The following is a 17,634-nucleotide window of genomic DNA, read 5'->3' as shown; positions in this document are numbered from 1 at the left end:
AAACAGGTTTTGGAATGCTAGAGTCCGGTTGCGTTTCCCTCAAGAACGAAGTAAACATTATGATGAAAAACGTCGTCGACATTGTTCTCGGTGGACTCACCTATTGGCTATTCGGCTTTGGAGTGAGTTTCGGTAGAGAGGAACCGACAAATTCGTTCATCGGCGTCGGTGGATACCTGATCGATCCGGAGATTGACGACGAGCTTTTCGGACCGATATCAGCAGCTTTCTTGTTTCAATTGAGCTTCGCAACGACTTCGACGACCATCGTCAGCGGGGCCATGGCTGAACGGTACAATATTATAATACAGCGTCACTTGCTACCGATTACATTAACATTGTCCAATATTTCGATATTGTTATTACGAAACGTCGATGCGCTTTGGTGCTGATAATGCAACTTGCACTTTACCCAAGCCGTGTACATATAAAACTCATGTCGTGCATCGGCCAATTAAAGGACCTGAACGAGTAATTCTCTATCACTCGAGTCATTGAATGTTTGAAGCACCATACATGCAAATTGTAACGAATATCGTAAGCAAATCGATAATTTTTTCCTCCTCCCCTCCCCTCCCCCCTCTCGACAGTATTATCACTGTGATGTGATGTGGTGTGGTGGTGTGTGTGTAGCATATCGTATGACGAGAATAACAATGCATAATATATCCAATAAAATATTACGAGGAGATAAGTATTTGAAAAACAAAATATATCAAATTGAAAATAAGTCGTAAAGAAAATCGTAAAACGAAGAAAGTACTTAGTAGTTTCTCGATTAATGTATAATGTAAGTGTACGTATGGTAAACGCTACGATCGCTTTTCCATGTTCGTCTCTTTCAAATTCACCCAATAAATAATAGAATGGCAGTGGCAAAATCGAGTGCTCCAGCTCATCTTATGTTTACAGATGTAACTTTAAAGCTTATTGCCTTTTCTCGCTGCTCAACACCATCGTCTACTGCATGCCGGCGGGATGGGTTTGGGGGGACCACGGCTTCCTGAGGAACATGGGGGCCGTCGATATTGCTGGCTCCGGCACCGTTCATCTCGTCGGCGGAGTATCTGGTAAACGAAATTCGCGATGCGACACTCCACGTCTTACGCCGGTTCATTGGCGATTGTTTACTCGTCGTCGTGTTATCATCCAGAGAGAATTTTCGCTCGCCACTGATAACTGCATTTTCTCAATTGGCTTAACAGCGGAACGAGAGCCTGGCAAATTGGGGGGGGGGGGTGTTGGAGAAATAGTTGATCAAAATCGTAGTTAACTTTGTGAAAATTCTCCTTGACCGAATTATCATGTCAATTGTCATTTATGCCACATTAATTTTTACAAACGTATTAATTAATGACCAATGAATTGCATTCATGCAATTATTTGTTATTTCGAAGCCTTTACGTGCATACGTAAATATAGGCATGTATATGTTGATGTACGTGTGCACGTATTTATAAATATATAAAATATCAATGAAAAAGGACGTATAAATTCAATAGTTTTTACAAAATGAAACGAGCGGTAATAAAGATATTGGAATGGACTCTACTAATTCATTACACTGCCAGCATTATTGATATCTTATTTTCAAAATTAAGATTTAAAAATAACCCTTACAAATTAATCGTAAATTATGCAAGCAATTGCAGCATTTCGTTGCACGATAAATTGATATAAATTAATAAATATAAATTCTCGATGCTTTTACATTGAGCTCGTGCACTAGGTAAATACATGCAATTCGGATTCATTAAATTAAAAATTGCGTTCGATATTTCATAAGAAAGTAAGTTCTCATGATCGGCAATAATCACTAGCTTACAGTTCACATAATTGCCATTCACATAATAAAAAAATAAATATTTAATGATTTCATAGTAATGGGTAGAGTGAGAATGGAGTTGCCTACCCGTCGTTGGTCTTGATAAATTATAATAAGAAATTCAGAGAAAAGAAAATCATAGAAAATGCGATACCTGACGTTTTAAATTAATTAAATTCTTAATTATCACGTTTCTACAAATAATGTCTACTTATCATTAGCTTTGATGGTATTTTCATTTAAATAAGTTTTCGAATGTTTATCTAAGGATTGGCGCGAGAAGGGGGAGAAAACGACACATACGTCCCAAACGACGCAATACGTACAAATAAAAAAAGAAATATATTTATACATTTTCAGTCGCTGCGAAATTCTTTAAAAATAGTTTTTTTTATTCTCACAACAAGAATTAAGCTTATAAGCGAGATTTAATAAAAATATAGCACATCCAATATGTAATTAAGAGCTTGGCAAATAGCCAGACCATAAATGCAATTTTTATTGCATAATACTACGTAGATGCACATTTGGATGATACGAGGCACTGAAATTCATCCGTACTTAACAATTGAAAACAAAAATTACATCTCTAATAGGCTAACCAAATACTAAACTAAATAAAAAAAATTCGAACAATTTAATAAAAGATATTGAATTAGACTATATGGAATGCGTATTTTAGAGGGTAAACAGTAAAAAGGAATGTTTATGCAGAGCAAACGTAAGTGCAAGTCATGCGAGTAGAACTGAATCAGACTTTGGATTATATTTACTCGGATTACGCGAAACTCAACATTACAATTCTTTTTCAATAAATATATATATATATATATATAGAGAGAGAGAGAGAGAGAGAGAGGTTTTCTTACTTTTTTTTCTTTTTTTTTTCTTTTGTAATACTGATTTTTTCTATACCACGTATTTACGATAATACAATGCTACTTGCATTTCTTACTTCTTTGTTTACAAGTCTAAATTCTTGCGTTATTTGTAAATCACATAGCCAAGATAACAAATCACTTATATTTGACATCGTTCTGAGTTTAGTTCGTTTTAAAATTTCATTTATGCCGCAAATATTATCTTTATATGAATAATCATGTTATAGATAAGAGAAGATAATTAACAGAAATTCCGCTTTATTGAATACACTCCATTGAGATGTAATGTTAAATGATTTTAAGCAAGATATCGAGTTTTTCTGACGTATTTTATCTGAAAAAAAAAAATAATATATAAATAAATAGACATCATATATATGTTATTGTGCTCACTTAATAATTTATTAACAGGAATCAACATCTGACTGTATTATAATTCAAGATGTGATTTGACTTTATTCGCGAGAAAATTAATTTTGCCCAGATAATATAATATTTGTTTTTAAATTTCCGCAGTACCATAACTTTCCACACACATTCTAAAGATTTGCTTTCTAGTGTTTGTTGATGTATCATTTATCTTGCATATATATATATATATATATATATATATATATATCATCATGATTAATGAATATAAAAATTTAGGATATTAAAATTTTCAGATCAAGTAGTATAATAAGAATTTATGATATATAGTTTTACAGTCTCATTAATGAATGGCAACATAAGTTAATGTCGACAATTATACATTTAATATTATTATTCTCTTTTTTAATAAATGGAAATGTAATTGCGATTCATTAGTAACTGGAAGTGAGAGTTTATCATAAGTTCAAATAATGAATTTTTAAGTTTAATTGAGTACATTACACTATTAACATCTACGTGAGTGTACATGGATATTTGCGTGCGTGCGTGCGTGCGTGCGTGCATGTTTGTATGCATTCAATATTTAGCTGTATTTGAAGACAAGTACATGATTACTAATCATTTATATATCATTTATAATAATACACCGCTGGTAAAAATTTAAAAGGATTTTCAAAATAATACTAAGTAATTGTATTAATAGCTTGTTTTACTTAATATTTCATTATCGCTTTAAGCTTCGTGACATAAGCTAATAGACGAATTCATTTATGCTGTTTACATCTTAGACGTACAGTACGTACTCCCTTGAGATTTATCCTTTTTTTTCCTTCTTTTTTTTTGTTTGTTTGTTTGTTTGTTTGTTTGTTTGTTTTTTTGTTTTTTGTTTTGTTTTGTTTGTTTGTTTTGTTTTCGTTTGTTGACACGTTAGAAAACAGTGACAGGACAATTTTATATGATATGAAAATCCGAATACTTTATTAATATCGATTCGATTTAGCTATAATTGTCATGCTTAACACAAGAGAAACGCAGTGATGGGTTTTTCTAGGGAAATTCTAATTTGGTAAACAGTTTATTTGAATAAAGTATTCGAAGCTTCGTAAGACATTTGACATGAATAAATTATATAAATATGTATCAACGTACGTACACTTATCGCGATTCACAATTGATGCATAAAATTAATACAATGACAAAATAAGAGTACAGATTTTTTTCTACCAATAGACAAACACAGTCTAATATTGTTTATTTATGGATTAGAATTGAAGTTTAATAAAAATGAGCATACATTTACTAATATTATTTATATTATAAACAGTAGCAGTTAGAGCAAGTGTTGGCGAATAAGTCGTATATAGATAAACAAACACAGGATGAATCGCAAATCTGCACTCGACCTGATTCACTTATCGGGGTTATTAAGGTAGTCCGAGATAAACGCGAAGCTGTGCGATCGTCCTTACTCATCCTCGCTCTTAGCTGGTAAAATTCGCGTGTAAGCAATTTTGGAGCCTGAGAAATCACAAGTTTTCGACAAATCACTCCAACAAAACCATGATTAAGAAGGGAGGGGGGAGGTGGAGGTTGGAGGAGGAGGAGGGGCTATCGTGGATTTGGTGGGTGTGCGCGTTTACGTGCGGGACTGGGGGATGGAGGAGGAGACTATCGAAGCGCTCAATACGCGTAACCTTGGGAATGTATTCGTGATAAAGCGTTGGCGTGTGCGCTGATGCTCGGGCCGAGACTCGGCAGGTACGACGAGGGGATCGATGCCCTACCGCTCGGCTGCCCGGTGAACGCCCTCATGGGACTCTTCGTGCTGTGGTAAGGACCCGAGACGCGGTGCTCGGGGCCGGACTCAGAACCCTCGAATTCGCAGGTGGGGCTGGCTGGCGTTCAATAGCGGCAGCACCTACGGGGTCAGCGGAATGCGCTGGAAGTACGCAGCCAGGGCCGCCGTCTCGACGATGCTCGCCAGCATGGGGGGCGGTCTCGTTGGCCTTGGGTTCAGCCTCGCAAATCCCAAACGCATCGACATCCTTAGCCAGATCAACGGTATCCTCGGATCTCTCGTGGCCGTCACTGGTGAGCCGCTTCATATTGCCACGACGTCGAAAATAGGAACGACGTTGACCTGGACACGCGCTCTCTCAATTACCGATTGATCGCTTTGGCCGCTTATAAAGTTCCAGTCCTGCTGCCATCGAGACGACCTGCCCATTTTTTATTATACTTACGTTATAGCACGTTACGAGCACGGCTTTTCTTCACTTTTGATCATGCCGCCACCCCCTTCATTCATTAGCATCGTCGTCGCTCATGAAAAAAAGCACGACCGACTAGAGCATCGATCGCGTTGTAAATTATTCATCTTAAAATTATGCACGTTGATGAAAATTAATGAAAATAAAATGTTTTATATATATATATATATATATATATATATATATATATATATATATATATATATATTGTGCCGATTTTTAAATATCTATGAAACCCTCACTCCAATGTATTCTTTTCGTTTTTTTTTCTTTTTTTTTCATATATTTTAGCACAATTCACAAGTTGTGTGATTATTATAATGCATTAATCAATTAATGCATTAGTCAATAATGCATTCCCCATTAATAGCCTGTATTTACAAAATTGCGTATTGTGTTGACGCACACGTACACATACACTTAACTTCGCTTAATTAATAAAGTACAAAGTATATATTGAATTAATTGATTACGTGAACAATTTTAAATTGTTATAGCGATAAATTTATTATTAAGAAGTAGATATATACGTGCATACTCGTTACGTCCCTTTAATAATTGAAATTATTATATACTTTCAAATAAATGTAAATTCAATTATTTTGAATTTTTTAATTAAAATAAAATAATTATATTTCATTGAATTTAAACACACACACACGCGCACGCACGCACTTTGAGACAGACACACACACACACACACACACACACACATACACATAAAAATTTATAAAAAATTTTAAACAAATAAAAATTAACAAATTAACAAATGATGACATACAATTATATAATTAATATAATAAATCGCATGAATAATGTTATCATTACATTGCACGCATTTACACTAATTTATCACAGATGTAATTATTATATAGTTATTTCATTTAATTATGAATAAAATATTATATAATACAATTAGTAAAAAAGTATTTATTTAAAAGCACGTCAATCATAACTAAATATTTAATATCTTACATATTAATTGTATCTTTCGATACCAACAATGACATAACAATATCAGTAATAGTAATAATAATAATAATAATAATAATTGTTGTCGTTGTTATTATTATTATAAATAAGTAAATGTAAATTATTTTTTGAAGTTTATGAACCTGACTTAAATAAATAATCAATTTAAATTAATTACTCCAGTGTGATAATAATTTTTTATCGAATTGAAACAATGAAATGTAATATTAATAGAGATTTATACCATAATATGATTAATTAATTGTAATATCTAAACCGTAGTTTTTCAAACTTTTAAACAATTAAATCCAATTCATTATCTTTGACATATTTTTCAATACATAAAAATATTATTTAATATTATTAATGTCTAAAATATTTTTTATATTAAAAGTTTACCGCAACAACACTAGTTTATATGTACATTGATGATTAAAAATTTTAAAGTGTATAATTACAACAATAACAAATTTCAAAGTTATTATTTATTTTATCTTAATGATACGATTAAGTTGGTAAACTTTTCAGAACTTTTAGTACTACTGTCAATTTAGTTTCGCTGTGTTAATAAATATTCACGATTAATATGTTTCCTAAAAACATTAGGATCCGTACTTTGAATAGCATATCTATAAAATCTCTTTCATACAACTTCATATGTTATTTGAAATTTCAAGTTAATTCGATGTAACACGAGTATTCGAATAAACTTTTATAATAATAAGCATTAAAACATATTTTTTATTTTCTAATAATAAAAAGAAAAAAAAGAAAAAGAAAAACCGTTTTACTTTTCAAACAATGTATTTTTCCACTATTAGATAAAAATTCTAAACTTACACGTAGCAAAGACTTTTCAATCAATTTCAATACTTTGATATAAGATTTTTCAATTAACTTTTTTGTTGTTGACATTCGATAGAAATAAATGTGCATGCGCTGATATGCACGTTACACGCTACTTTAAAGTGATTATAATGTCCGCAGGCTCTTCTTTAGCACAAGAAGACTACACGAACCATTAAGCTTTTCATTTAAGATGATAAGGGATTTTTGTTGTTTTTCTTTCTCACCACGTGATATTAAAAATAAAAATCACAATTGTTTATTGGATAAACGATCATTACCCGAATGAATAATTATAATAATAATGCTGCACGTAACATTAATGATAATTCGAGTATTTAAATACTTTTCTTTTCTTTGTTTTTTTTTTTATTTTTTTATTTTTGTTTATGTTTTTAACTAGGTGGCTGCTTTTTATACAAAGCATGGGAGTCAATACTAATTGGAATGATAGGGGGATTCATGACTTGTTTTACAATGCCATTGCTAGATAAAATGGGAGTCGATGATCCTGTTGGAGCATCTGCTACCCATGGTATATTATAAAATTATTAACATTGCGTGTAAAAATGACAAAACTTGATGAATAAACATGTAAATGCAAGCGTTTACGTGCTTATTCTGATTATTAAATTAATCGCGTTACACGCGCGCGTACACACACACACACACACACACACAAATTCTCTAGGGATAAGCGGATTTTGGGGCGTGATGGCAATAGGCTTTTTCGCCGATGATCCACATCCTCTCAATACAACAAGTGGACGGAAGGGTTTATTTAAAGGTATACGTTGCATCGCTATCATTTTTATATGCACACGTTGTGAATAATGAGCACAGTTTGTTACTTATGCAATCTTCGTAAGGCAACTAATTCACCGATTTAATTTAACGAGAAATTAGGCTGACCGAGTTGAATGGATTACTTTTTCTTTTTCTAAAATCGACACTGCTTTCAAAAATTCTTATGCATCGAGTAAAAATTATTTGTCTCCAACGTCCGCCAAATTTAGTATTAATTTGGATATTTATAATTTATCGCTCGTAAAAAAATCGAGATTAGGCTCATTAGGCTTATTTTCCCATAGGTGGGGGCTGGTATTTACTTGGGGTTCAATTATTGACAGGTGTTTGCTTATCCGTATGGAGTTTCACATCATCCGTCATTCTACTATGGGTAATGAAAAGTAAATTTAAATTAAAAATGCAAATGCTACGTGATAATTATGTATGATAAATAATGACGTTTATTAATGCTATAATACTTTGTCAATATTAGATAATAGATAAAATCATACCGATAAGAATGGACGAGCATGAAGAGTTACTCGGCGCTGATCTGGTGGAGCATCGGATACATCACTCGCAAGTACGTTATAATTTATTTACATGTGCCTGCGCTACGTACACGCTACAATCATTGGCAATATAATAATTCACTCGCGTCATACATAGGACGTGTCGCCGCAGGTACAATAATATAACTTGTTTATCCGATAGATTGGCGTGAGCCGGGCATTGTCTGCGCTTCATCCGCTACCGAGTAAAAAACAGAGCTTAAATGGCGTTCCCTCCATTGGTACCAATCCAGGTAATTGAGATTCGCCAGAGAAACCTGTGGCCAGAATTTATCGTTTTTTTTTTGTTTTGTTTTTTTTAACGGACAGGAGATCGTTCGGAAATAGAATAGATCGGAAAGTCTCTCCACTCCACTCCACTCCACTCCACCCCCCCTCCCCCCTCCCCCCCGGTCACTTCGATTTCGCACAACTTTAGCACGGAATAGGACGAATCGGATAATAAAGCAGCGTTCCCCTCCTCCCCAACCATCCCCTCCCTCCCCCCGGTCACTTCGATTTCGCACAACTTTAGCACGGAATAGGACGAATCGCGCGAGCTTACTAGCGGCTCACCACCACCGTACAGATTCACAGTTCATACACCTCACAGTACAGATTCAATCGATAACATTTTCATATCGCGAAACGACTTGTACTCACACGGTACTTTGCCTCGAATAAGCGATAACGCTATTCCTTTTAATGGCTCGATGGGTTTCTCTGACGTTCACAAACAATTTAAATTACAACTTATCAAGTTACTGTTTTTTATTTATATTAAAGGACACGACTCGTTTATCCTGAAGGTCATTCGCGTAAAACGCTTGAACAATGGACTAAAAATATTTCATCGACGACCGCTTATTAGAATGGAAAATACTTTCGAGGAAAAGTTACAGATTCCTACGATTAACTCGAGCAATTCCGATTCACTAAAGCTTGCATGGACTAATTAAGCTTTTTAACGTTACTCTTAACTTATTATTAATGCTTTAAAGTATTAACTAGCACATATTTAACATATTTACTAACTTATAATGACAATTGTAATACAATTGGTTACTTATTCTTACAATGATATGAATTTTATTATCTCTATTAGATTAAAATAAATTAATTATACGATAATTGTATATTTATTGATAAATTAAATTGATAATTAAATGCTTAAATTGTTTTCTAGTACGACATGATTAAGTTACTTGTATTGCTACGTGATTACAATTTCACAAGATACTTTCAATAAACTATATAGAATTCCAGTGTTTAAAAGTCCATTATCGAATAGACTTGCAAAATAAATGTTACGACGCGCTAATCGCTTAAGTCTGAATTTCACATAGGGACTACTACTTGATAAGTACTACAAAAATTGACTTGAAAACTTTATTACAAAGTTTTCACAATTGTATCCTACTGAAGGAACTTGTCCGTGCAATTTCTACTAACTGCTAATACACGGACATACACTCGCTCACACATGCACAAATTATCCTTTAATGTTTATCGAACTAGATTTTTTGGCAGGTTTGATGAGGCATTATTTACATAATGATTGCTTTACATCTTTTAAGCGAAAAATGCATTGAATTGAAGTGTCAATGTGACAGTATCGACGTTAAAATCTACTTGTTTGATGCTAAAATCTAATGTGTTCAGATCGTATGAAAAAAAAAAATAAATAAATAAATAAAACACACCAAAAAAAATTTATATTATTAAATTAGAATAATATTGCAACTTGGTGAGATATGCGAGTAAAGTTTGAATAAATTTTAAAAAATGGCTCATTTTTCCCGTAAATAGTGTAATAAACATTAATGGCTACTGAATTTTTCTCTTAAGAAACAATGATTCATTAATTCAATAATTGCTTGACATAAAATCTTAAAATATCTAATCTATAATTTTTAAGTTGATGTAAGATACGTTCGTACAACTTGATGTGAAATTTACAAATATTTAAACGATATTTCTAATGAAATTCTCTTTGCTAGTGTGCTAGATTAAGAAGTTAAAATTTAAATTATTTATAATCAATCAAACATATTTTTTTTTAACTATATTAACAGCTACGTGATAATTAAAATCATTTATCATTAAAATTAACACAGACTTTGTTCTTAATAAAGAAATTTTTAACAGGCTCACCCTAAAATAATCAGTCAAAGTCACTATTTTATTATGAAACGGTTATGAGTGTACGCGCGCGCACGCACGCACACAACACACGCACACACATCCGCATCGTTATACACTTATTCCTATGATTTTTAATAAGTAAATATAATGGCACTGGTAAAAGACGTTTTTTCACTTCAATTTAGTCATTTTTTACTGAATTTAGACAATTTTAATCGATAAAAGTCTTTTGTATAGCAAAGACATAAAGTATACTCTATATAGAAAATAATTACGAACAAAATCGAAGATAACTAGCTCTTAAATTTATAAGTTATGGCAAAAAGGCATCTTCGACTTTATAAATCATCTTAGATGATACTACTGTCTGCCCATTGAGTTATATCAGTTGGTAAATCTTGATAATTCTTGACAGCCTCCATAACCTGTTGCGATGTCAATGTAAATTTATAAGATTGATACTCCTTCTCGATTCTTTGGTTCATTCCCACAGGTATGATTAATTCCAAATTCTAAAATTTTCGATCAATTTAATGTCCACGCAACATCCACTGTACAATTAATATTAACAAAAGAAAAGAAAAAAAAAAGAAGAAAAAAAGAAAGAAAAATAAAATATCTCGAGACTTACTTTAATATGCTCAAATGCTTTCATGATTACCGGTTTTTGGACAGAGGCAATAGCAGAATTTTGATTTGCAAATTTTAAATAACGATTTGATACTTTTTCAAAATTCAAAGGTTCGCCATCAAAAATTTCTGTTTCATGCTTCATGGCTATTATCTGTAAATATATTTGAAGTTTTAGGTGACATAAGAATTAAATACAATAAATCATTAGCGGAATGGTGGAATTTATAAATATTATTACTTACTAGGCACATTTCTAAAATAGACAAACCCTCCAAAATTAAAACCTTATCATTTTGCGTAAAAATTTTACTGGCTTGGACAAAATCATCAACTTCTAATTCTTGATGACTCGTGCACAACGAAGAAATTGCTATGGCTAAAAAATTTCTAAATTTCCTTTCCGTCCTATCAGTTTTATGCATTTGTTTTAGAATGTTAATAATCGTTGGATTGTCTTTCAAGCTTTTAATCTGATCATTCCAAATTGCTCGAAATTTCTCATCTATATTACATTCTGTGTTTTCTTCTTCAATTTTATTAACATTTTCATCATCGGGTAAGCTAAGCAATCGCTCAAAGAGTTCTAATCGATCATCGAAGACTGAGGCTGGTATGTCGGAACCAGATGTGTCGCCAGGATATAAGAATATTTGTCGATGAGAAAATCTAGATTTGACTCTTTTTTCTAGCAATTCTATAACATCTAACCTACAAGTTATTCCAATTACGCAAATGGGAGCCTGAAATTTAGAAGTTTTAGATACTTTTCTAGTCGAAAATTGTCAAACGTAAAAGATATCAAGATCAAGAAAGACGGGAATAAATAGAAATTTCAATTAAAAACAAATAGTTGAAAATAATTGGATTAATAATGAGAAAATAAAAAGAAAGAGCCTTACTTGAGCAGATTGAGCCACGTCAAAGAGATTGTACAGTAAAGTTTGATTATGATGTGTGCAGAATAAATCGAATTCGTCCAATATAAATATTATTGGTTTGGAGTGCTTTTTGTCACCAGATTTCAAACTTTCTAATAGAAAGCTTAAATTTTCGGCAAATGTACCAAAAACTTTATCTTCTACAACATTTTCCAATTGCATTTGTCTTGTTGCATCCTTTAAAGCCAATCGATCGTCAGTGTGAACTAGACCATGAAGACTCACTATAAGTGCATTGTCTTGGAAATTTTTTGAACAAGACAATTCTTTTAACACGCTATTAATGAGCTGAAATTTAATTAATTATTCCTATTATATGAATTTATAATAAATGGTCATTATTATAGGTAGAGAGTATTATAGTTAATTTTGCAAGAAAATAATATATATATATATATATATAAACACTTGTATTCCTAAATAAAAAAATATAAATATTAACTGTTCGATGTATACGCATATTTATTCTCTAAAGAAATAATAAATTGCAATAATGTAAGTTGTAAATTTTACAGTAGTTTTTCCACTGCCTCTTGGTCCAATTAATAGCACTGAATTACTTTCACCCATATCAACGGTACGTTTCATTAATTCAAGAACGTGCAGACGCTCCTGAATGTGATTTCTAAATTTTGTTTCCGGGTACATTATTTTTCTTTTTAAATATTTCCTCGTTAACATTATCATGTTGTCATGATTATGAAAAGAAATTGCCATGTTCTTTTTACTCATTTTTTTTTTGTTTTTCGTTTATCTGCAAAATAATAAAATACTCATTACATTATAAAATAGAAAGACAAGCTGAATAGGGTAACGATATTTTTTTAAGGTCAATGGATCTTTAAATAAATTCTACAAGTAGAAAGTCAATATTCCTTAATTGACGAATAATTAATTACATTAAAAGATGTAAGCACAAAAATTTCACATTTATTCTTCAGAATACTACCGCTTTAAATATTTAATGATCACTCGTAATTCACACCCATAAGCTAAAGAATTTTAAATCATCACCAACAATTTTACATTTTTAAATATCATTGTTTGAACAAATTTTCATTCACAATCCCTTTTAAAAACAACGAATTTAAAATACAATTAAATCCTCGACGAGATTTTGTAATAACAACGCCAAATTAACGTTAAATAATGCCCGCAAACATTAATTTGGCATTTCATTATTTGCCTTTACATTGGACTCCAGAATTTTTCCTCCCTATCGCGTCTGGCAGTCGAGAAATAGTGGCCGTTGACAATTAATAACAAAATCCCCTTTGCAATACTCACCGACTCGTTCCCGTTGGTAAAGCAAAGTGCGACGAACCTTTTGAGCTTACCTAATGAAAATAGGAAAATGAAAATAGGGTAGAGACGAGTCGGTACTAAACTACGGAAAGCGTCGTCGAGAGAACACCCAAGCGCATAACACACAGGCGCATGGCGAGCCGCGAAGGGGTTACTTCGCGTATTTGGCGCGCCAGGAAAACGCAGATGTTTACAAAACAAACATGGAGGATCCAAAGGATGGGAGCATTGGGAATTGCGTCGTTGATACGGATACCTGTAAATTTCTCTTTAAAAAGCGTGCTATACGGAAGCAGGTATCTAGGAAGCGTCAGACGAAAAATGACAGCGGTGAGTGTACGCAAAGAGATAAGAATTTATTGATTTCCATCGGTAGCGCACACTCGATGATGTTTTTGCAGGTTATGTTGTGTTTTGGAACACTTTAATTGCAATAGCAATATTTTTTAGTACTGTTTACATTTCGACGTATGGCTGTTAATAATTGATAAGGTCAATTTGTAAATGAGAGTAATGGGTGTATTAATATTAGACTCACCGACTAATATCTATTCAATTACATTTTACGCTTTATAATTATACAGCATTTATAATTTGACTTTATGATTAACTTTATAATTAGACAGCAGCGAAGATGATACCACAGTTATAAAAAAGGAGAGAAAAGTAGATGTTTTGAATCCTATGATACAAAGCGTAGGTATTTTATATGCTATATAACGAGTCTCAATTTTAATCTTAAGATTGGCAGAATCCTAGATTTTATATGTATGTAGCATTTTGTAGACAAACTCTAAGAGACGAGGGAGGCCACAAGACGAGAATAGCAGCGAAGATGATTCGGTAATGGTATTGTACAAAAGTAAAAAAACTCCACTGCCTGCAGGTCCTAGCGACCAGGGGGCTACAGCAATTTTAGAGACGGAGACAGAAATTGACAGAGATGCTCAAGCCATATTTGAGAAAGCCCAAAAGATAAACGAGGTTGTATATCTTTATCGTTGGTAGTTTGAGACATTCTAGAATTCAAAAATTCTAATATTTTGAATATTATTGTTCGATTTGTCTTTCAAGCAATTAGAAGGCAAAGAAGATGATAAAATCTACAGAGGCATGAATAATTATGCACAATATTATAAGAAAAAAGATACCGCAGCTGGTAATGCATCCAGCGGTATGGTTCGTAAGGGTCCTATAAGAGCTCCTGCTAATTTAAGAGCAACTGTTAGATGGGATTATCAACCTGACATTTGTAAGGACTATAAAGAAACTGGATTCTGTGGGTTTGGAGGTTTGTATCAATGTATATAAGTATGCGCGTGCGATAGGGCATTAATGTTTCGTTTAATAAATGATTTGTTTTTTAATTCTTTTGTAAGCTTATCGATGAAAATTAAATTTATTATTACTTTCATATATTTTTGTTTCGACGTTATTCCTTTAGACAGTTGTAAATTTCTTCACGACCGTTCGGATTATAAGTTGGGTTGGCAATTGGAGCGCGAAGCAGCAGTTGGTACCCACGATCTCAGCGGTGACGAAGATGACACAAAGTATGAAATAGATAGCGACGAGGAACACCTTCCCTTTAAGTGCTTCATGTGCAGAAATAGATTTCAAGATCCTATTGTGACAAAGTAAGTTGAAACGACTCGATTCTTATAAAGTTTATAAAAACATTGCATTTTACAATATTGAAAAATTGAATTTAATCCGACAACTATGTTTAGATGCAAGCATTATTTCTGTGAAAAGTGTGCTTTGGCTCAATATAAAAAGAGCACTAGATGCTTTATTTGCAATACGCAAACAAATGGAGTGTTTAATCCCGCTAAAGATATTATCAAAAAAATGGAAGAAAGCGATAGAGCAGCTTCGGAAAGTGATTAGCTATTTCCGGATACTAAATGATTTTGCATTTTTACGTGATGTGAAGTGATTAGAAAAATGATAACGTATTATTAATAATAATTTCAATTTTTTAATTTAATATTTTACTTCTTATCAAATTAATTTTAATATTATAATATGTATATACATATAAATGTGTATGTAAATATTATTTATTATTAGGTGGAATATTTTTATTGACAATGTTTCAAAGAATAAATTGTTACATTTGATCTAACGCATTAAAATAAAAAATCTGTTCTATTTATCCAATATATTAATCATATTTATTTTTCAACATCTTAATGAGCTTTGTAATTGAACAATACAGTTTATAATAATTGTTAACAAAATTATTATAAAGATGAAATGAGAAAATTATTGGAATATTGCGAATATTTCAAAGTTTTTATGCAAGAACAATTCATAAAGTGGACTCCGATACAAGAACAATTAAGGGATGAAAATTGTTTATATGTTTCTTATTAATGAATGTAATTTAATCTAATAAAATTCAATTAGCTTAAATAATTTTAATACGAGATATAATAAATTGAGATTATATGTCAACGTCGTCGTTTCTTGTTTCCTATATGATGGTAAAATGGTGCTTTAAACGTAAATGTTATAATGTTATGTTTATGGCAATACGCTTACTATCCGCATATTTTAATAACAATTTTCTTAATACTCTTTGCCATATTAATATATACGTAATGAAATATTATTTATTTAATTGTCTGTAAGAAAAAAAACTTCTTTTTAATTTAGACTTAAAAAGTTTTTCTTTTAGTTGGCTCTCTTGACATTTACAGTTTATTTTTAAGTGTTTAGTGGTCGCAATACATGATAATTTTTAAGTAATCAAAGTTTCGTTTTATTATAATTGAAAGTACAATTAGCAAATATTGAAATTAAATTCTGCTTAAGCTTAAAAGCATATACAATTTCAAATACTTAGATGTTATTTTAACTCAATATACATTTTAATCGTAAGGAGAATTTTTATGAAGTTTGGCTAATATAAAAATTAAATTATCTCGACAGTATTTATAATTTAAATTACTCGCTACTTCGCACATTCATCGCATGATTACTGTCAAATTATATTATCAGATAAATAATCGCCCCGGGATTCCATCGATTACCTATAATATTGCACACAGAATCGACATTTCCTTAACAATAACAAACACTTGCATTGAAATTTTACGAGAGCGAGCTCAACGACAATATTACCATTGAAATTAACGTTAACGAGAGACTTTTACCGTTAAATGAAAAACAATGCAAGCGAATTGAAGACTCGTAACATGTTTATGACAGGGGTAGGTTATTCGCTTAAATGTTGACAGCTTGTAATGCAATAACGAAGCTTAATTTAGTATTTGTAAAAAATGATTTAGTATGGTAAAGTAGCCAATCCTTGAAATCCCCCGCATAAGAATAGAGGACAAGGATGTGCAGTGGTTCTCGATCGAGCAAATCAGCGTCATTATGATTGGATGTAATAGCAAGCACAATGATGCACGTAAGTGGGGATAAAGAGAATTTTTACTAGGCCGGCTTCGGCTAAAAAGCCTTTTTCTTCCGAGCTTTGGCAGCTCGAGTAATTTAAAGTAAGTACATCCGCCATCGGAAGTAGCACACGCGGCTCGGTTGCGGAATCGATGGTTGGCGGAGGAGGATGAGAAGGAAGTGGGCGGCAAGGGAGGTGGCGTGACAAGAGAGTCGACGGTGGCGGTGGCGGTGGCGGTGGCGGTGGCGGCGGTGGGGTGCGGGGCGGTAAGCGGGAGGGGGTACTCGTTGGCGAAGTGGGGGAGGGGAAGGTGAAGAAGAGGTGAGAAAAAGGAGGACGAAATCGATATTATGCGCTCGTGGTGCTTAGGTGCTCCAGCAGCCAGCGGTGCGAAATTCGTGAAGTGCCAGTTTTTACGCGAATCGGGGCATTATTTTCGCTTCTCGTGCTCCTTTAGGCTTCGAGCGATTGTTTTCAAAATGACGCGACCGCGCTGCGGCTTAATCCTAGAAAATGTAAACAGACGGGACAGGAAAAGCAACGAGATCCGTCATTAACGGGATGCGTGCGGGATCGACTGCTGCACAGTACATGTGATTGACGTACATTCGGCAAAGGCTATATTTGCATTGGATTAATCTGCATAATAGTTATTGATATGAGTACTTTTGATTTAGCAACGCGTCTGATGTATTCAT

The 17,634-nt window shown here is 32.8% G+C and overlaps 3 protein-coding genes across 3 annotated transcripts in view; 2 read left to right on the top strand and 1 right to left on the bottom strand.

The window, feature by feature from the left end:
- Amt (Ammonium transporter) overlaps positions 1-10,087 on the top strand; it is a 10,498-nt gene extending 411 nt beyond the window's left edge. The window contains exons 2-11 of the mRNA XM_011508052.1: positions 7-292; positions 913-1,070; positions 4,797-4,908; positions 4,964-5,169; positions 7,570-7,701; positions 7,858-7,953; positions 8,258-8,346; positions 8,449-8,538; positions 8,670-8,760; positions 9,293-10,087. Of these exons, the coding sequence (XP_011506354.1) occupies positions 7-292; positions 913-1,070; positions 4,797-4,908; positions 4,964-5,169; positions 7,570-7,701; positions 7,858-7,953; positions 8,258-8,346; positions 8,449-8,538; positions 8,670-8,760; positions 9,293-9,465 (1,433 nt within the window). The 3' untranslated portion in view covers positions 9,466-10,087. The remainder of the gene's footprint in view (positions 1-6; positions 293-912; positions 1,071-4,796; positions 4,909-4,963; positions 5,170-7,569; positions 7,702-7,857; positions 7,954-8,257; positions 8,347-8,448; positions 8,539-8,669; positions 8,761-9,292) is intronic.
- A 636-nt stretch (positions 10,088-10,723) lies between these two features.
- Positions 10,724-12,954, bottom strand: Orc4 (origin recognition complex subunit 4). Its single transcript, XM_011508050.1, has 5 exons — positions 12,736-12,954; positions 12,184-12,510; positions 11,527-12,024; positions 11,283-11,435; positions 10,724-11,163 (listed from the first exon to the last, which is right to left on the bottom strand). The coding sequence occupies exons 1-5, from the start codon at positions 12,952-12,954 to the stop codon at positions 11,002-11,004; spliced, it is 1,359 nt and encodes a 452-aa protein (XP_011506352.1). The 3' UTR covers positions 10,724-11,001.
- A 632-nt stretch (positions 12,955-13,586) lies between these two features.
- Positions 13,587-15,479, top strand: mdlc (RING finger protein mdlc). The gene is made up of 6 exons (XM_011508049.1): positions 13,587-13,857; positions 14,150-14,223; positions 14,314-14,511; positions 14,602-14,818; positions 14,972-15,164; positions 15,258-15,479. The coding sequence occupies exons 1-6, from the start codon at positions 13,731-13,733 to the stop codon at positions 15,415-15,417; spliced, it is 969 nt and encodes a 322-aa protein (XP_011506351.1). The 5' UTR covers positions 13,587-13,730; the 3' UTR covers positions 15,418-15,479.
- The last annotated feature ends 2,155 nt before the right edge of the window (positions 15,480-17,634 follow it).

Source organism: Ceratosolen solmsi, unplaced genomic scaffold, assembly GCF_000503995.2.
Source record: "Ceratosolen solmsi marchali unplaced genomic scaffold, CerSol_1.0 scaffold1, whole genome shotgun sequence".
Classification (NCBI taxonomy): Eukaryota; Metazoa; Arthropoda; class Insecta; order Hymenoptera; family Agaonidae; genus Ceratosolen; species Ceratosolen solmsi.
This window is presented reverse-complemented; position numbering and strand designations above follow the sequence as displayed.

Bases quoted from the DNA above. Each gene is read 5' to 3' on its own strand.
- mdlc (XM_011508049.1), top strand. From the start codon at position 13,731: ATGGAGGATCCAAAGGATGGGAGCATTGGGAATTGCGTCGTTGATACG. The intron at 14,224-14,313 runs GTAGGTATTTTA...AGCATTTTGTAG, and splicing joins TGAATCCTATGATACAAAGC to ACAAACTCTAAGAGACGAGG. The intron at 15,165-15,257 runs GTAAGTTGAAAC...AACTATGTTTAG, and splicing joins CAAGATCCTATTGTGACAAA to ATGCAAGCATTATTTCTGTG.
- Orc4 (XM_011508050.1), bottom strand. From the start codon at position 12,954: ATGAGTAAAAAGAACATGGCAATTTCTTTTCATAATCATGACAACATG. The intron at 11,436-11,526 runs GTAAGTAATAAT...ATATATTTACAG, and splicing joins CTATTTTAGAAATGTGCCTA to ATAATAGCCATGAAGCATGA. The intron at 11,164-11,282 runs GTAAGTCTCGAG...CGAAAATTTTAG, and splicing joins AAGCATTTGAGCATATTAAA to AATTTGGAATTAATCATACC.